The 20,315-nt window shown below is 45.7% G+C and overlaps 1 protein-coding gene across 1 annotated transcript in view; it reads left to right on the forward strand.

The window, feature by feature from the left end:
• DOCK2 (dedicator of cytokinesis 2) overlaps positions 1-20,315 on the forward strand; it is a 398,948-nt gene that overhangs the window by 25,514 nt on the left and 353,119 nt on the right. The window contains exons 3-9 of the mRNA XM_019635935.1: positions 4,598-4,638; positions 5,743-5,798; positions 6,287-6,383; positions 9,492-9,640; positions 13,465-13,600; positions 14,628-14,782; positions 18,695-18,776. Of these exons, the coding sequence (XP_019491480.1) occupies positions 4,598-4,638; positions 5,743-5,798; positions 6,287-6,383; positions 9,492-9,640; positions 13,465-13,600; positions 14,628-14,782; positions 18,695-18,776 (716 nt within the window). The remainder of the gene's footprint in view (positions 1-4,597; positions 4,639-5,742; positions 5,799-6,286; positions 6,384-9,491; positions 9,641-13,464; positions 13,601-14,627; positions 14,783-18,694; positions 18,777-20,315) is intronic.

Consider the following 20,315-nt stretch of genomic DNA (forward strand, 5'->3'; position numbering starts at 1 on the left):
AAGAATTTATTTGAGCCAAACTGATGACATATGCCTGGGAACAAGATCTCAAATATTCCAGAGAATTAACAATTTTGCACCTTCTTTTATACATTTGAAATTAAGAAAGAATACATAGAAATGGGAAAAGCAACATGGAGATTGGATTAGAGGATTGTTAACAAGATTATGGGCTGTCTTGAGGATGGTTGCACTTACTTCAAAAGGCGTGATAACCTATGCACAAAAACAATGGGTAGGGCTTGCTTAAGGCAAAGATAAGCCTTTTACCAAAAAGTTATATGCCTGGGATATGACTAGCCACCATCACCTGCCTAGTTATGAATTTATGATCAACCACCCTGTGAGGTTACTTTCCAGAGAACCCCTTTTTTCATCCACACTACTTGAAAAATAAAATCCAGCCTTGAGAGAAATCAATGAAATTTTAAAATGCGGGAATTGAAAAGCTGTGATGAAAAGAAATAGTGGTGAACATTGAGTCTAAATGAATCAATGTATTAAAATTAGTATTAAAAGTCATAATATTTATGGCTACCAAAAAGAATGTTATTGGTAGGAAACTGGACAATTAAAGAAAAGTAATAAAATTGAGAAGTGGGGAGAAGAATAGAAAATAGTAGCTTAACTCTATGATATCATTTTCATAATAGAGTTAGTATTAATTAGAAATAAAACATATAATTAAAAAAAGATAACCACTCCGTTCTTTTAGTGCTTTTGGTAATGATTTTCATTTTAGAAGAGTTTCTAGGAAACCTTTTTCATGAAGAAGAAATATTTAATTGAAGTTTCAACATTTCCTTCAATTTCACTTAATTTCTTTTTCTTCTGTAAGTACAAGTCAGATTAAGTTTGAGTTTTATATTTACATAGTATCTTTACTATATTCTGATTTTTATGAGTGTTTAAAATTTGTATTTTATCTATATTTAACCATCTGTCATTTTGTGTGTATAAATATAAATGAAAGTTGACTGGAATGATGTTAACAGTGCTTTTCTCTTTCTGGGTAATGAGATTCCGGATAATTGTTTTAGCTTTTATGCTTGTACTTTACTCTTAGTTTAAATTCTTTACAATAGCACGTGTCAATTTTAGACAAAAATAATATAGTCTTGATGATTCAAAGTGTGTACCTCCAGATAGAAGCAATGATTAATTCTAGGTGGTATGAACGTGAGTAATCGTACTTTAATTTTATTGTTTGTATTTTTCAATAGTTTTTTTTTTTTTTTAATTTTTTTTAAGTTGAGCCATCCTGTTACCTGTTGGCAGCTCAGCGGCTGCTCAGCTCTGGCCGGGACTCGAACCGCTGTTGCTCAGAACTCAAACTGTTGAGTGAGCTCTTAACCAACTGAGCCACTCGGCTGGCCCTTCAATAGTTTTTAAATCTCCCCTCTCTCCAAAAACAAAGTACAAAGAACATGGGCTTTTGTGTAAGGTGACACAGATAATATGTTGTAGATCTTTATTCAAATCCAAGCTTTGATTCCAGAACGCATACTCTTAACCACTGACAGGTGCTAGCTTCTGTTTGATCTTAATGTTATTAGATATTTCAATCATACAGGAAAGTAATATACATCTGGGCACTCACCACTCAGATAAACAAATATTAACATTTACCCATGTTGACTTCAGACTTTTTTTAAGAAACAGAAATTTTAGATGCAGTTGAAACTGTTTACCTCTGCCTTATTCCATTCTTGTCTTTCTGTCCATACTGTAGGTAGCACATCCTGAAATTGGGGTGTTTTCTTAACCTTCCAAGGCTTTGCACCTTTACCAGACATGTTTACCTTCATAATCCTGTTTAAAAAAATAGTTTTTGTGACAACCCTGTGGGGTAGGTGTTCTTTTCCTCATTTTACAGACGAAAACACTGAGGCTCACGTGACATAACCACAGAGATCATGCTGCTGGGAGATGGCAGAGCGAGGACTGGATCTCTAGACAGTGATTCTTCTTTGATGTTCTGGGTATTTTTAATCTCTCTCCCTTTCCCCGCCACCCGTGACTCCTAGGTGATTAGAGAATTTAGGTACATTTCATTTTGATATTTGGGATGTGGCAAGGGAGGACAATTTGAGTATTTTAACACCTCATAATAATCCAGAAAAGCGGTAAAAAAATTTTTTCCTTTTCTCATCTTCCTCCAGGAAGAGCTTTGTGGGTTTTCTATGTTTAAAAAAAGTGCTTATGTCATGGATAGGATTAGCAAAAAAAAAGCCCTTGCTATTACTTCATTTTAAAGGGTGTTGAGCCCCAGAGCAAGTCCTGGGATAGGGTAAGCACTGTGTTACACTGAACCTGCCCTTGACCATGGTGTCCGTTTGTCATGGATTTTGCTCTGTGTGCCAACTGTTGTTATCTGCCTGGTCAGGTCTTGGCGTAAAGCTGGATATAGCTGACAGCTGACTGGATTAGGTAGCTGACTTCAGGAGGCCACTGACCCAACACGGGTGGGGATGTCCGCAAAAGTCCCGAGGGACAGCTCTGAAGCAGTTAGTCAATGCGTTATCATCATCTAGCCAGGGAAGGTGGTCGGAATTCCTTCTCATCAAGAATCACTGCGATTAATTTCTGAAAGCACCTAGCCCAGTGTGCACAAGGTGTGCACAAGTTACTGAGGCTCAAGGGTCAGAGCAGAAAAAGCCCCTGGACTAACTAGAATGTCCTGATGGAGCTAGCGGGAATGATAAGTAACACCTAGTTCACAGTACTGATATGAGGACTGAATGAAAAAACTCATGCACACTTTGCATATGGCTTTGCATGCATTAAGCGATCAATAAATGGTAGCTAATATTACAAACTTGCTCTTCTGTCTAGTTAGTGGGATGAGGAAGAACTGCAAACAACGGAAGTTGTTATAGTGCAGTGTTGTAGAGTATCATCTCTGGTGTCAGATGCTTGGGTATAAATCTTAGCTGTGTCACCTACTAGCTGTGCGACCATGAACAAGTTGCTTAATCTCTCTGTGCCTCTCTATGTTCATTTGCAGAACTGAGGCAGTAATAGTACCTACTTTTTAGGATTGCTATGAAGATTAGTTTGTAATTTGAAAAAGCAAAACAAAAAAACTTTACCAGAGTTCCTGGCACAAAGCAAGCACTCAGAAAGGATAAGAACTATTGTTAATGGTTAATTATTACCAATAGTTACAGACAAATTATTAGAGGAGTGTGAAAATAGAATGCGATGCTTCATGAAGTAGTAGTTTTCCACCACTGGAAAGTAGCTTCATGAGGACGTAGCTCTGAGGATTCAGATGTTGGGAAAATGAAAACATTAGGCAACTGCCAGGCTCCTCCCCTGTTAAACAGGAAGCACCGTGTGATGGCCGCTGACATGCAGACCCTGACACTGTCACCAGCTTTGTGAACCTAGTCAAGTGTCTTAATTTCTCTGTGCCTCAGGCAGGCCACTCTTCTATAAAACGGGATAAGTACAGCTTCTATCTCATGTGGTTGCTATGAAGATCAAAAGGCCGCTCCATATGTGAAGAGTGCTTAGAGTGGCGCTTTATTCCCAACCTGAGAGTCTTTCTCTCCAATTTCCATTTCTTTCTTTTCTCTGTTCCCTCTCTTCTCCTCCCCGCTCTCTTTCTGTCTCTCAAAATAGGAACCACCAAAGGCCCCTGTTGCTTTAGAACCACTTCAGGCCCTGACCCTCAAGCTGTCTCATGACTGTGAGGGGTGACTTTGCATTTTAAGTTGTTTGTTTGGGGGCTTGCACGTATGCCTGTTGAGAACGTATTTTGTCTACAATCTGTCACCCCGGTAATGAGGGTTTACTAATGAGGCTCCCGACAGACACTTTTTATTTACAGAGATGACAAATGCCACCACTTGGCTGTGCTTGAATCATTTCAAAGGCCATTGGACTCATTATAGTCATCAATACTTGCTACACGGAGGCTCATTTTGTCCAAGGGCTGCGTATAATTTGGGTTTCTGTTAATTGAATCATTTTTAATATTCCTGCAAAAAGAAGACTCTTTTAAAATCCCCGTCCTTTTACCCATCCCTGAACTTGTCTGTTTTGCAAACCATGTTTTAGACACTATTTGTTGCGCTGTTAGGACTGGGGTATCATTTGAGGATGTTTGCTAAATCCCTTAGCCTTTCTATGTCTTTAAGGCAGAGGTTGAAAACATTCACTTGAACACAGGACCCAGGCAGGTGATGGAAACAGGTGAAGAGCTGGGTAGAGGCTGGTGAGTGGGAGGCACCTGCTCTGCCTGATGGGACCAGCTGCTCCTACTGCCAGCCCACGGTGGCCATGAGGGAACACTGGCCACCACCACTGGACTTCCTGTTTTTTTTTTTTTTTTCAAAAGAAAGAGGAGGTTTTCATTTTTACGTGAAATTCCTGTATTTTTAGATGCTTTTTGGACATGTTGGCAACCAATTTGACAGACGGTTGAAGCCCGGGGGCTTCCAGATTTTGATCTGTACCAAAGGCCTAAAGCAGTCTGCAGTCATCTCTTTGCTGGTTAAAAACAAACAAATAAATGGAACAATCACCAAAAAACCAGCAGTAGACTTGTAAGAATCGATGAGAGACCTGTTTCTTTGTTTTCTCTTTGCAGACTGGTATAAGGGATACCTCCTGAAGCACAAACTGTTACAGGTAAGGCTGATTGGCTTTTGTTTGGGACAATGCTGGATATGCTTACATGGCCCCGCCACCCCTCTGGGCAGTCACCTCTCTCCACTCCCTCCCTGTGTCCTGTGCTTCCTCAGCTGTACACCTTGGTCCTCACTGGGCCTCAGCCCCCTTCTTTCACTTACTCTTTGAGGCCAACCTGCCCAGCACTCTTTTCCCTGAAACTTTTCCCTGTATGCCAGTCACGTTGATTCCTCTCTTCCTTGAGTTCCCATAGAATTGTGCATTTTTCATTTGAAATTGTTCTTCTACTGCCTTCGTTTAGAGCTGTTTGGGACACTCATCATTTCCTCACCTATGTGTCCATCATGACAGAGAAAGGACAGGGCCAGTCTCTGCCCTCAGGCAGGTCACTTGTCCCAACCTCAACTTGCACCGTGGTCTCCACGAGAGTAGGCACTTGCTTTGCTCCTTAGCTCTCCTGGTTTCTAGCGCAGTGGCCGGATGCCCCCAGTGGGCACACAGGTTGAATTTATGAAGGGCTTTCCAAGTAACTGATACAGTTTTCTTGTTAACTGAGCCAAGCTTGTGGAGAGAGGAAGTATCAGGTGCTCCTTCCTTCCTCCCTGGCATGCTGTGTTGGGAGGTACAATCCTACCTAGCTCTCTGAACAACAGTAAATCTGGGCAGAAAAAGGTCTATCACACTAGCCCACATGCAGCCAGGGACGCCGCTGCCCCAGGGCTGAACCTTTCCAGCTGTTCATGGCTGGGAAGGGCGGCTGCTTTCCTGGAACTGGGCAGGGCGCCTTGTCCCGCTCAGAGCGAGTCTTTCAAGCACGCCTGTCTTACCCACATGATGAGTGTCCACAGTGGGGCTGGAGGGTCCTTTGGAACCTAGGGCTACCATGGGATGTAGAGCAGCTGAAGAAGAACTGGAGGGAAGCTAGACATGAAAGAGTGGATTTAGAAGCCACCTCCTTGCTCTGGGTTTATTCCTTTAGAGTTTGAGAGTTTTACCTGTCAGTGGCTTTTTGGAAAAATCATGCAGACCTGGGGTCAGTTTTTTCTGTAGGGATATGTCATTGTGTTGTATTTTATGTTATGTATGTTATCTTATTTCCAACAGGGTATTTTTCCTAAGTCCTTTATCCACATCAAGGAAGTGACAATCGAGAAAAAAAGGTATTTGCCATTCATCACAAGCCTTGGCCCTGCAGTGGCTTATGGATGTCCCTGTCCTGTCTGCTTTGAAAACATGACTTGGTAGATGTGAAAGACGCTCAGCTGCTTTGTGCTGTGTTTATTTGTGTGTCTCCTTTCCCTCACTTGATGGGAGATCTAATCCAGATTGATTGGTGCTTAGATCTGATGCTGAGGGGGTATTAGTGAATTTGGAGAATCTGACTTTTCACTGGCAACTGCCTTTGAACTGTACTAATTAGATTAATCCTGAATAATGAGCTTGAAGGGTCCACCCTAGTGAAGGCGTGCATTGCAAAGGAAGTCCCCTGCATTTGCATATTGTAATTGGCTGGCTGTTGGAGGCAGTTTAGTCTCAGAACAGCAAGGCCCCTCTCTGCAGCTGTAGCTTCATGCAAATTGGCCGGCATTTTGTCTTGTTAGCATCTGGGTCTCAATTTCACACCCTTATTCTCTTCCACCTTCAATAGAAATATTGAGAACATCATTCCTGCAGAAATCCCTCTGGCACAAGAAGTGACAACGACCCTGTGGGAATGGGGCAGCATCTGGAAACAGCTCTACGTGGTGAGACTCAAAACCCTGCTCCCCGGGATGGAGGCTTCTTGCAGTCTTGGTTGGGTTTAAATTTAGAATTTTGCCTTAAGCAGGGCTGGCCAAGGTGGCTTCAGTGACAGTAGAACAAACTGCATGAAGCCATCAAGGCCCAGAGAGGTTAGGTGACTTTCTCAAAGCCACACAATGAGCTAGTGACAGAGCCTTAATAAATGGGGGTCTGATGTGATCCTTCTTTAAACTAGTACAAAAGTTGGCAAACTTGAGTATTTTTAAGAATCACCTTGAGAGCTGTTAAATAATAAAGCTTCCTTCCGTGGGGCTCTGCATTGTAATAAACTCAGGGGATTTTGATTTCAGGTCTGTTTATAACACCTTGAGAAATACTGTTCTCATATGTTAATTAACTCGTGACTGTTGTCCTCAGATCTATGAGGAAGCTTTGACCCTGGAAAAACAAACAGCGAATTTTACATGTTTTCCCCATTTTGAAGCAAATCTAATTTTAAATCCTCCTTTGATGCTTCTAAAGTTCCCAATGAAAGCAATTAGCTAAGAAAACCATTAAGCTGAGGTGAAAATCTCAACCAGGGCTCACTGCGTATTTGTTACAGCACCGTGCACACCTGGCTTACGCTCGCTATTTGTAGCCTTTCTTTTACAGCCCTAAATGTGGACTCCCATGTGGAGATTTCATAACATATGATAATTGACACATCCAATTCCATAGGTTCCCCCACAAGTTGTTAGGAAAGTTTGGGGGGCAAACAGTAGACTTGAGGCTAATTACTCATCTCCATTACCCCTTTGAGCACATCGCATACACATGCACCATGGAGGCTAGGCATCGTCCCTTGAGAAAGCTTTGGACAGCAAGTCCATCGTGCCCGTTACCCCAGTAAAAAGATCCTTAAACTTCCAGTATCCCAGTGTCATCTTCATGAGTCCCACTTGTCCACATACCATCTGTGTAATATTTACTTACTATCTAACTCGGCTCCCGTTTTAGTAAACTTAAATAACTTCCATAAGGAACTGTACATCAAACTGTCATTCCAACAACAGCAAACACCAACCGATGCCCTACAATTCAGTTCAGCTCGAACACTGACTACCAGAGTTAGCGTCAGATTCCCGAGGTGAAAGGGCTCAGTCCTGCAGGGTTACCCTCACCTCACGTGCCCAGTCACAAGTCCCAGGTCCCCAGGCTACCTGCACTTCTGTCCAAACTTGGTACGAATTCGGGGGTTCCTACGATTTCTCTCCACCCCCGCCTCAGGTTCCACAATTCCCTAGAACAACTCGTAGGGCTCTGGAAAGAGCTGTATTTAGGATTACCGTTTTATTATAAAGGATGCAAGGCAGGAACAGCCAAATGGCAGAGACACAGCAGGGCAAAGTACTGGGGTGGGGCGGGCATAGAACTTCTGTGCCTTCTCCTGGTGTGCCACACTCTCAGCTTACTGAGACATTCACCATCTAGGAAGCTCCTTGAACCTTGTTATCTAGAGTTTTAATCAAAGTTTTATTATAGTCACGATTGATTAAATCATTGGCCATTGGTGATTGAACTCAATCTCTAGCCTCTGTCCCCTCCCTCCCTGGAGGTTGGAAGTGGGGGAGGGGAAGGGAGTGGGACTGAAAATCCCCACTTTCCAATCGCATGGTTGGTTCCTCTGGTATCCAGCCCCCATCCTGAGGTTACCCAGGGGGACTACCGGGAGTCGCGTCATCAGCGCAAATCCAGGTATGGTCAAAGGGCTCATGATGTATAAGAAAAGACACTCCTATCACTCAGAAAGTTTCAAGGGTCTTAGGAACTCTGTGTCAAGACCCAGGGACAAAGAGCAAAAATATATTTTATTATACCACACATGGTTTCCCAAACGGAAAGCCAAAAGTACTTGACACAGTTAAAACATTATTCAAGTAAACACACTGCAAGCAAGGCAAGGTTATTAAATGCTTGCATAGTACCTGTCAAAAACTCTTAAGTCTAAAACCTCCTCTCTCTCTTTGTTAAAAAAAAAAAAAGAAATTAACAAATGTGAGAGGGTTTAAAGACATATATTATAATGAAACTAGAACTTTCTCCATCCCTTAAACAGAAGGATGGAAGGAGAGTGGAAGAGAAGCATCACACAGGCAGACCCAGGTCATTTGATGTTATGCTTTTGTGCCACCAAAAACCATTTATGACCCACAGGTTCTACACATATCACACCTGGGGAAACATGGTCCTCGAAATGGGCCTTGATCACCAGAGAAATGGCCCGGGTCCCTGCCTTCCAGGTCCCGAGCTCTAGGACCTGCACCACAGCTGCAGGGGTGGAGACACTTTCACTTCTTCCCTTCTAGATTCTTTGGCTGGTCTAGTAATTAAGTTGATATAAGACAGCTTAATAGGAGGAAAACAAATTTAATTTCATACCTGTGGGAGCCCCAAAGATATGAGACTCAAAAAGGCAGCCAGGCAATGGAGGCTTATCTCAGATACTGAGCGGAGGAAAGGGGGGAGGGACCTGGGAGTGCCAGGGGGAAGGAAGGCGGGCATTGGCAGGAAGGGAGAGAAGACGTCTGAAAACCCAGGTTGCCCTGCTATGCAGGTAAGTTTCTTTGGTAAAAGGTATCCCTGGTAACAGCTCTCTTCCTGGTACCGGCTCCCTTTCCAATACAAGTTTAGGCAGTTGAGGGGGAGGCAAAGAGCTTTTCCTGAATCTGCCTGCTTTTGATTGCCTTTAGCTCAAAATAATCCTCATGCCAAAGAAACACATTTTGGGGTGGCAAAAATCTGCTCCCCTTCACAGCAGATGTGCACGGTATTCCTGCTGAAGTGTCTTTTCAGATAAGAGTCAGAAATCACCCTTTCTTTAACCAAGAAGTGATTGGGATGGTAACTTTTGTTTTTGGGAAAGCCCTGTGGCCTGGAGAAAGGGGGGTGAGTGGGAAATATGTCAACGGGCAAGACCAGCACCCAGTCCTCTTGTAGCAGAGTAGGGGGCCAGGCAGGGTGCTCAGCCATGGCCTTGAGCATGCTCGCCTGATTTGGGGCACAGTTTGCCAAGTACACGCCCAAGCACTTTGGGCCCAGGTGACTGCGGATTGTTTCCTGTCTCCCAGGCCAGCAAGAAGGAGCGCTTCCTCCAGGTGCAGTCCATGATGTACGACCTGATGGAGTGGCGGTCCCAGCTCCTCTCAGGAACTCTGCCCAAGGACGAGCTGAAGGAGCTGAAGCAGAAAGTCACATCCAAAATCGACTACGGCAACAAGTAACCTCTCTTTCCTCTGAAAAGACGCTTTCTCCCCCTACCCTCTGCCTTCTTCCCTGACTCCCTCCCGAGAAGCTCGGCTTCATTTTGCGGTGGAGTTTGCCACTTTCTGTCTGAGACAAGGCTGTTCCCAAGGCCAAGCTTGTGCGCCTTTGTTATCGCCCTCCTGGGACCCAGGGACAGGCAAGCGGAGAGCAGCCTTGCTTGTGCAGTTGCTATTACTGGGCTGAGAGATTTAGGACACTCATTTAACCTACTTCCGAGGGGCTGAGGAGCGCAGTCATGCTGGCTTCCTTTCAGCTTAGTTGTCATTTTATTCCCACATTTACAAAATTCTCCCTGAAATCCCAGTGTGAGACTTAATGTCCCTCCCCCATCCTAAATTATCCAAGCCACACGCCATCAACTAACTCATGCAGTTACAAAAAGTGTTTCCTCCAAAGGGAATAGCAGAAATTGGTTAGAGTTTGAATGCTGTGAATTTAAGGCAAGCGCGAAACAATTTTTTTTTGAGACAGAACAACCCACTGATAATAATAGTAGTGGTAATAATATTATAACTAACATTTAATCAGGGCTTATTATGCACTCAGCTTGACGCTAAGTGTTTTAAATGCATTGTCTCATTTAATTCTTATAACCACTCTATGGGGCATGCAGTTTTATTGTCCTCGTTTTTTTCAGTTGAAGAAACTGAGGCTCTTAAAGAGGTTAAGTAACTTGTTCAGAGTCACACAGCTACTAAATGGAAGAACCAGAATTTAGATCCAGGCCGTCTGGCTCCAGAGTCCAATGGGGCTTCACCACTGAGCTATTTGGATAGCATGTGGATAGCCTCCCCTCCCTCCTGGTTATTTACATGCCCCCCCAAACAGCCTACTTATTTGTTTTGTGCATCCCGACAACGAACACGTATTGAGCGCTTAGGACTGACCTGATTTCCTGCTACGTGTCCAGGCGATAGAAATAAAAGTTCCTGTCCACTAAGAGGCCACAGTCCAATTAGGAGTGTGCTACAAGTAAGTTATTGCTATGCATTGTTGTAAGTTTGATGGCTTAAGAAGCAAGAGTGCTCTTAATTGGACTTGGAGAATGAAGTCAAGGAAGGCTTCCTGGAGGAGAGGGCTCCAAGCTAAAATTTGAAAGATAAAGAAATGTTAAGTAGGCTAATAAAAAGAGAGGGCAGGAGTGCGTGAGAAAGCATGCTATGTTCAGAGGACAGGGTAGAGTGGGCCAGAAGGCTGAAACTTCCCTGAGAGGGAAAGAGAAAGAGCCTAGTCAAAGAGAATAAGCAGGAAACTTCCCAGCAGCCGGGCTTTCTTGCCTTTGTCATATGCACGAGGAAGAAGATCTGAAGAGGAAAGTCAATGGGCCTAACTTCCAGCTGCGTCCGCTCCCAGGAGCATAGCCCTTCTGCTGGTTCCTCTGCTGGCAGCTGGCAGGCGTGTCCAAACCTGCTTATCATGCACGGCGTCCTGAAGTCACAGGCAGACTGTGCCCTGCAGCTGCCGCCGCCGCCGTGGCACCTGAGCACAGCCGTAACTGGGAGTGTGGGGCTTGAGGGAGCTTTGCCGCTTTACAGTAATGGCATCTGCCACCTTCAGGTGTTGTTTCCTCACGGGAGCTCCTGCACAAGAGGACCAAGGATGGCAGCACTCATAGGAAGCCTTCCCTGATTTCCGCCCCCCCCCCCCGTGGGTTAGGGGCTCTTGCAGGCCCTGAGCACCCCGAACAGTAATCGCCTCCTTACTTGCCTGTGTCCCCTGCTGTGCTGCGAGCTCCTTTAAGACACAGACTGTCTAACCTGTCTCTATGTGCCGGGACCAGGGTCTGCCCAGAGTAGGCGCTCAGTGAATGGCGACTCAATAAGGGCATGGATGGCGGTGACGGGAGAAAGAGTCCTCTCTGAATCAGCCTCACTCCCGCAGACCAGCGCTGGGCTTTCAGTTTCACTCAGTCCCTTTGAGGAAGTGAGACACGCTGTCCGAGAGGAGGCCCTGAGCTAAGGTGCCCCTGGCTTCTTGCTTGATGACCTCAGCTGGAAGTGAGAGAGAGAGTTGGGCACCTTAAATCAACCCTGGCCTGGTGTCTTGGGGGCTCAGAACTCTGATGCGGGGAGGGGTGGGGGCTTCCTGGAAGTGAGAAGGCCAGGCCTCGGGGCAGAGTGCCAGGAGCACAGGCCTCAGGCCGTGAGAGCCAGGGAAGCACGCTGGAAGGGTTGGTCAGAAACAGCCTTTTTCTTCCCCTCATTCACTCCGTCCCTGCATTCGGACATCAAACTTTTGTTGAGCTCCTAGGAGGCCCCAAGGACATTTACAAAATACAGCCTCTATATTTAACCACAACAAAAAGCCAGCAAGCAGAACTAATATAACTTCCTGAGTGCCTACTATCTGCCGGGTACTGTTTTAAGCACTTTCCACGTGTACCTCAGTTAAGTCTCATGACAGCTCCCTGTTGCTCAGGTGAGGAAACTGAGGCTCGCAGGGTGATTGGATCAATTTGCCCACGATGCGCTGGAAGTCGAACCAGGTTGCCTGACTCTGGGGTTTAAACTCTTACTGCAGTCCACTGCCCCCACCCCACCCCCCCACACCACCCCCAAGGACTGAGTGGATTAGTGAGCAAGGGAGGTGAATACACACTTGAGTGGGCAGTCACGCATTTCATGAGAGAAGGACAGGAGGAGCCGGGGCTGCGGGTGGGAGGCAGGGCAGGGGTGACACCTGCTCTGACCCTGGTAAGACCAGCAGGAATTATTCGGTGAAGAAATGCAGCGCAAGAGGGAGAGAGCCCAGGTGGACGGGCAACCACAGAACTAGCCATTTCTGTTTCTCTTAAGTTTTTTTTAAATGCATACCGTGGGGCTTCTCCCCTCACCCTTGTCTTGAGTTTTCACTTTATCACTTTCTTAGAAGAGAGCCGTGAGGCTACCTCCTGAGGAGAAAATGTCAAAATGCTCAGTTCTCCAAAAGGGATCGTCTGCTGTCCTGTTGGGGGGTAGCTTGTCCTGACGCCGGGTCATGGGAACCCCAACAATCCTGCCCCTTCACTCCTAACACTCCCGAGTTTCAAGCGACACTGGTAAAGGGACAACCTCTCTGGTATCCAAGGAGCGAGGGAGGAATCCTCAAATCCCATAAGAGCTGCACCCGGGAGAATGTTTTATTCACACATTTTAGAACCGAATCCGCTTTGATAAATTTTGAAGCGATAGAACTAGAGAGATCTTGGCACTGAATTATGTATCAGCTGTGCTCCTGGTTTTCCGAGGTCACGCGAGCGTCTGCTCAGCGGCCGCCGAATACATTTGTCCCCCTGAGCAGCACCCTTTCGGCAGCATCGCTGTGAAGCCTTATGAGTCACATCTAGTGGGAAGTTAATTTCCTAATGAATGTGGCCAAATGCTGAGCCTTGGCTCCCTTCCGTTTGTTTGCATTTGGATGAGATGAGAGATGTGCCTCTGAATCCGATTCTCAAATAAGAAATGAAAATTAGCCTCCTTCATTCGTCCTTACTGTCCTTCCGCAATCTGGTACTCGGTAGTGGCACCTCTTCAGAGTCTTCATCAGCCCACCTCCCTCTACCTTCTTTGTATGGACAACTGAGGTCCTCCATCTCAACATCAAGCACAAAAGCAGCTTCAGATGAGGGCCCCTGCAAACCTACCCCTTGTCCCCCAATTCCATACTTCTGTAGAGCTGATCTATGGGGGGCCTGTGGTCCTCAGAAATCAGGTGAACTTTCTGGTAGAAACTCCTCACCAATGTCCTGAAGGCTTTGCTCTCTCCTGATTTATCTTCACCTTCTCTTTTGCTTTTCAGAATCCTTGAGCTCGATCTAATTGTCAGAGATGAAGATGGAAATATCTTGGACCCTGATAACACCAGCGTCATCAGCTTGTTCCACGCCCATGAGGAAGCAACAGATAAAATCACAGAGCGTATCAAGGAAGAAATGGTGAGCTTCGGGAAACAGTCTTTGGCCAAGCAAGGCAGGCATTTAGCACACCAACCTTAAAATAACAGGGCTAATTAACCAGACTGTGTATTATTCAAGGGGACATCTGTCCTATGGTCTGAGATGATCAGTAACCACACACATTTGTGTGCTTGCTTCCAGTCGGGGGCTATTAGAACTAATGCTGCTATAAAGATCTGCATACAAATCTTTGTGTGGACATATTTTCATTCTTTTCGGATAATACCTAGTGGTAGGATTGCTGGATCATATGATAAGTGTATGTTCAACCCTTTAAGTTACCACCGTACTATCTGCCAAAAGGGCTGAATAATTTTGCATCCCATGAGCAATATATGAGAGTTCCAGCTACGTGACATTCTTGTTAACACTTGGTATTGTCAGTCTTATACCTTTAGCCATTTTGGTGGCTGTGCAGCATGATCTCACGTGGTTCAGTGGGCAGCTCCCTGGATGACCCGTGATGCTGAGCGTCTCTTCATGTGCTCACTGACCACAGCCATTTGTATCTTTTTTGTGAAGTGTCAATTCAAATATTTTGCCCATTCTAATTGTGCCAATTTTCTTATCATTTAGTTGTAAGAATTCTTTATTTTGGATACAAATTCTTTGTCAGATAGATGTTTAGCAAATATATTTTCCCCCAGCCTGTGCCTGGTCTTTTCATTTTCTTAAATGTGTCTTTCAAAAAGCAAGAGTTCTTACTTTTGATGAAGTTCACTGAAGCACATTTTTCCTTTTATACTTTGTGCTTTTTATGACACTAACTTTAGGAGGAAGGCACTGTCAGTGGTGGTATTTCCCAAGGTAAGAAAATCAAGGCCAAGACGGTCCAAGTGACTAGGCTCAGATTGCAGAAACTTTTGGTGGTAGAGCTGGGAATGATGCCTGAGTCTTCAGGCTTGAAACCTATGTGTTCTCCATATCGCGGGCCATCCTTCTGTTGTCCTAAGTGGTGCTGGGCTAATTTTCTCCATCTTCCTCCCTCCTTCCTTCCACCTCTCAGTCCAAAGACCAGCCAGATTATGGAATGTATTCCCGGATCTCCTCATCCCCTACCCACAGCCTCTATGTCTTTGTGAGAAACTTTGTGTGCAGAATTGGGGAAGACGCTGAGCTCTTCATGTCTCTGTATGACCCCAACAAGCAGATGGTCATCAGGTAGGTGTGGTCAGGATTGCTGGACTTCTCTGAATGCGGGAGGTTGGAGTGGGCGGAGCTCAGAGCATCTTTGCTTTCCATCATCACTTGTGGAGAAATTCTCACTCAGAAGAGAAACTGAGCCTAACTGAGACCGTGATCTACAATAACTTCTTTTAGGGTATGGAAGTCAGGTAGAAGTATAACTTACCACCAGATGTTTCCCAGATTGGAGGTACGGTTATAGGATTTTGTAAATAGGTTTTGATGGTTGGAAAACAATCAGAAATAACAAGATTCAGAGAGGTAGCATTGGATAGAATTAAAATAACTACTTTTGAAATGGGAGTTGAGAAACGAATGGTGAAAACCCTGTATCCCCCATGGCAGCGATGGTCTAAGAGTATGGGATCTGCAGCCTGCCTGGGTTCCCATCCTGGCCGCACCATTTACTCTTTCTTCACCTTGGACAGGTTGTTATTTTTTCTTTTAAGCTTGAGTTTCCCGTTTGCAAAATGTAAATGCCAGTCTCACAGGAACATTTCTTTCAGGCATTAATGAGAAAAATCAAACGAAGCACAGGGCCTGGCAAATGCTACCTGTGCGCCGCCAAGCGACGGTGGCTGCGGTTATTGCTACTTTAATTAATTGTTCTTGAGAATGGAGGTAGTGAGGGAGCTCCCTCATGCCTCAGCTCAGGAGGGGAAAACACCTTTGGGACTCTCCAGGGAAAGCCTTTGGCACACCTCTGGCCCCCACTGCCATCCCCCTGGCCTCGACTTGTGGTTCGGACCATCCTTCCTCTCAGGTGACCACTGTCTGTCCCCTCCAATGGGGTTTGGGGCCAACACACTGTCTCATATTTGAGGTCCTGGCCGACCCATTAGAATAGAGCTGGAACATGATTTTCTGCTTTTGTGGAGACAATGATGTCTTTCTAGCTTGGATGTTATGATTAAAAGAGAGCACACACAGTGCCTAGTGAATATGGTGCTTTAGAAAACGGTGACTCTCCTGGAGACGTTGGTGAAACATGGAGGGGCCGTCCTTCTAGACTGAACCGAGGTCTGTACCCATCTCATTTAAGCCTCACTACTCCATGCCGTCTGGGTGAGAACATGAGGCTCAAGGAGGTCGACTGACTTTCCCAAAGTCACACGTGTTTATAAATGGCAGAGCTGAGCTTTCTACCCAGGTCCATCTGGCTCCAAAGACAAGGTAGTTCCCATTTTAGTCACCAAACAACCCTCCCCTAAGAGTAATATCAACTATCCTGAGTGGCTCTCACCAGGGTTTCAGCACTGGAAGGGTGGAAAGTCATTCTTTGTAGCAAACTTACATCCCTAATATTAGAGAGCCCGACCAATTCGCCTGCTAGGCTTCAGTGGACACTGCAAACAGGTGTCCCTGCACCTTTAGAACCTACTGTGAAATGTGCTCCGTGTTGTTCCTGTCACCTGTCCCCAAGGCACCTGTGACAAAGATCCTGAAAGCACTCATAGGACCCTCCCTGCCTCTTAGAGGACTCCTCATGGCTGAACCGGCGAGGGGGCCTGGCCTCCTGACCCGTCTAAGTGATGGATGGCCTGAACCCACTCTGGGGAGAGAGGCCATGGATCGGGGAGTTGGGAGCCCTATTCCCTGATGTGTGACACTGGATGATGTGCTCGATGGGGCGTGCCTGCATGATGCCACTGAGAATGCCAGAGATGCAGAGAAACCCTCAGGAGAGTGAGGGCTGAGGAGGAGGTGGACAAAGGGAGCAGAAGCCAAAAAAGTAGAAAGCAAAGAAAGCAGAGAGGAGGGAGGCATGATACAGGAAAGGCGCGGGGGAACTTGGAAGCCTGTCCTGTGTCAGTCCCGCTCTGCCCTTCCCACTCCCGCCGGCCCGAATCCGGGCTGACATACAATGAGCCAGGGGCAAGTTCGGGCATCCTCAGTGTGGCCCCGATACGGACTGGGGAGAATTTGGCTGAGGCTGACCCTTCAGTGTTGGGATGAGTCATAGTTAGATTCCAGTGGGCACCTGAAGAGATCTGGTTTAGGAGATTTAAGGTAAATTTTTGTAGGACAAAAAAAAGAAAAAAAAAAAAAACACCGTTCAGACATCAGGCCAGTGGCAAGGCTGATTTCTAAAAAGAGCCGCAGGAGGAGTTGGAATGGGCCTCACCCTTCCCCTGAGGGGAGTGTCATGTGTGTGTGTGTGGGGGGTTCACCTGTCGGTGCCAGGTGGGCCTTCCAGATTTATCACGCAGGTCTTCCTGGGCAAGAATGGATGGGGCCAGCTCAGCCCTCTAAATTGCTTTTCTTATTTATGATTCTATTTCCTCTAGAAGAAAATTGCCGGGGCCTGCTGTTTCAACCTAGCAGAGTAGTTCTCTGTGGGGCTTGCTACATGTAATGAAAGGTCCTGGGGAATACCCACATGTTTCACTGTGACAGTTCAGAAATCACCAATGGGAAAGAATTAAAAAAAATTTTTTTTGGATGGAGACTTCCTGGTTAGTTTGCTGCAAACTTCACTAAATTTTTTAAATCTTACTGAGAAAAAAAAAAAAAAAAGAAGTGCATTTAACTAGATTAAGTTTTAACCATTGGTTAATCTGGGGCCGTGTTCATTTGTGACCAGTTGCATTTCCCTCTTGAGCTTTGTACAAATTACTCTCCTCAGTCTTCTAGGGGTGAGTGGGAAGAGGGGAACAAGATGTCAGAACAAATCTCTAAAAAGAAGGCAATTCCCTTAACTTGGCTGAATTCTCAATAAGCCTTTTTGGGGTGACTTGGTTTTGGAGCCTTATTCTGCTTTTTCCTAATTCAAGATAGTGAGCGTTTATTTAGCACCGACTGTATGCCCCTGGAGTGCATGGAACACCTAATGACTTATCTCGGCACCTGTACTAAGCTTCTCCTAAGTTAGAGAAGAGCTAGCCTTCTCTGTCCTCCCGGCACAGCTGGACTGATCAGTATGAAGCATACAGGATGCTGTATGATTGCTAGAAGATGTGAGATGATAAGTGATCATATGTTAAAACTATGGGACTGACTGCCTCTCATAAAACCCTAAAGTGAGCTCAGTTAGCCATAGGATCAAGACAGAATCCTGAGGCCCACAAGCCCTGGCCTTTCTCTCCAGTTTTTCTCTTACCAGTTTCCCCTTGGATCTGTTTCTTAGATGCACAAGCTCCCGTTCTGCCCCAGGGCCTTTGCACGCATGTTTGCTTTGCCCGAAAAATTTCCCTTTCCCACTCTCATTTCTTGGCCAACTTTATTTACGTGTCATGTCCTCAATGAAGACTTCCCTGACCACCCAGACTAGGCCAGGCTCTTCTGATACATGTTCTCACAACATCCCGAACTTTTCTTTTAGAGCACAATTGCATACAAATAGTTATTGCAACCATATTTCCATATTTACCTAAGTGTCTCTCAGATAATGGCTAAGGCCCTCTATGGTCCATCACAATGTGGTGTTCCATTCAAGGAAACATCCTACGTCTAACGGGTGATTTAAAATAATTCAAATCTTTACTCAGTCTCCAAAGGGGAATGGGATGGGAAGGGCACATGCATTCTTAATGTCCAGCCAATTGTATTAATAGCCTGTCCCCCTCACCTCTGCCCCTCAGTGGCCTCACAGGGAACACTGCAGCTCTTCAGAGAGATCAGGCTGCTGGGCCAGAAATTGCTCAGCAGGTGGGGGAGGGAAAGAGGTGGTAAATACACTTCTACAGGTAATTCCTTGCCCCTGCTAGTCTAACCTCTGTCTCCCTGACAGGACTGTGACCTCTTAGAGGGAGAGACCACATCTGCCTCGAGCACGTGTGTCCTCTGTGGCCAGCATGGCATGGGGCACACCATGGAGACTCAGTGACTAGTTTTACCCAGTGCGTGTTGAGCCCCTGACAGTAACGGGTCCCCACTTCTCTCCCATAGTGAGAACTACCTGGTGCGATGGGGCAGCAGGGGCTTCCCGAAGGAGATTGAGATGCTCAACAACCTGAAGGTCGTCTTCACGGTGGGTGCGCCCTGTCTTCCTGTCACCATGCTCCACACTCACAGGGACGTGGTCTTGGAAATGGTCAGGAGAGAGCACAGCCTCAGTGAGGGCCGTGTTCTGTGCTTTCTGCAGACCCCGGGCCGCCGGAGGGCACTGTGGGAGGGTGGATCTTCCCCTCTGTCTCCCTCCCTCTCTTCTCTTTGTCACTCGCGCACATAGAGAACACATGCAGAGAGCTACGTCAACAAGCACCAGCCTCATCCAGCAACTTTGTCTAGGTGAACTGGGTACAGCAGCTATGCTGAGTTTCTGGGTAATCCACAGTTAATCTGAGTTCCTTCCTTTGGTTCAGACCTAAAAACTTTCCTCAAGTATATCAAAAACAAAACCAGGCTTTCCTGGAACACTGACTGCCTTGGTCAACTGGACCTTCTGGACAGAAGCCATAGGTGGCTAAAGATGTTTTGGGTCCCTGGGATCATTGTAAATATTAGCACTGCCTGGACAAGACATATGTAGAAATGTGGAAATCAGTTGTTATCTGGGTGATTTATTTCTGGGAGTGATCATTGCTTTTTAGCTCTGGAAAGGAGAAACAGTGGAATGAAGGAGATAAGGGTTATCATTTTCAACAGAGACCCCCCCTCCCTTGCTCTTTTCCCAGGAGGGTGTGTTAAGAGTGTGATCCAAAGACACCTAAGGATATTGGTGGTGTCTGCAAGCTCCTCGGGGAAAAGAGCATTTCTGAGATTTTCTCACTGTGTTGCCTGTGTTAGCGAGGGAATTGACAGAGGAGGGGCCAGGGAGAGACGTGGGCATTGATCAAACTGCCAGGTTTGATCCAGGAGTGACCGACATGCTAGATTAACCTATCTTGCTCTACAATAATTTTCCTGTTACAGCCCATTAAATGCAATGTCTTATGTTATGTCACAATTAGATTGAAGTGCAACTGATTTATTTTGTTTTGCTATTTCCTAAAAAATGGGCCAGAGGAATGAGACCGTAGGTCCTAATTGCTTAGACAAAGTTTTCTTGACTTATATAAATGTGCCTCAATTCTATTTACCTATTATTAGTTAGAAGGAGGAGCCTATTTATTTTCTTGATAAATAGGAGGGTCCCGTGGGGCTTCCTGATTAAACCAGGAGACAGATGCTTCAGGAGAGGGAGAGGGACAGGGAATCAATCAGCGGTTCATTTTACAGAGAACCAATTCACGATGCAAACATGCGGGAAAGGGCATCGGTAAATTTGTGTCACTCAGCATTAATGAGAATGAGATCCTGCCTTTATGGAAGTCTGCCTGTGCCACCATCTCTTCTCTCCACAGCATACGAACTTGAGAACCTTGGTTGATTGGTGCAACAGGCTGACACTTCCCTCTCTTGAAATGATGGGAGTCTTCATTTCGGGGCAGGGAAGGTCATGGTGTTCTAGCTTCTTTTGTTGACTAAAGGGCTATCCAGTGAGTATCCACTGTATGTACGTTCTGTGCTCATTGCTGAGGATACAGCAGAGAATAAGCTGATAGGCCCCTGCTCACATGGTATGTTG

Source organism: Hipposideros armiger, unplaced genomic scaffold (assembly GCF_001890085.2).
Source record: "Hipposideros armiger isolate ML-2016 unplaced genomic scaffold, ASM189008v1 scaffold_25, whole genome shotgun sequence".
Taxonomy (NCBI): Eukaryota; Metazoa; Chordata; class Mammalia; order Chiroptera; family Hipposideridae; genus Hipposideros; species Hipposideros armiger.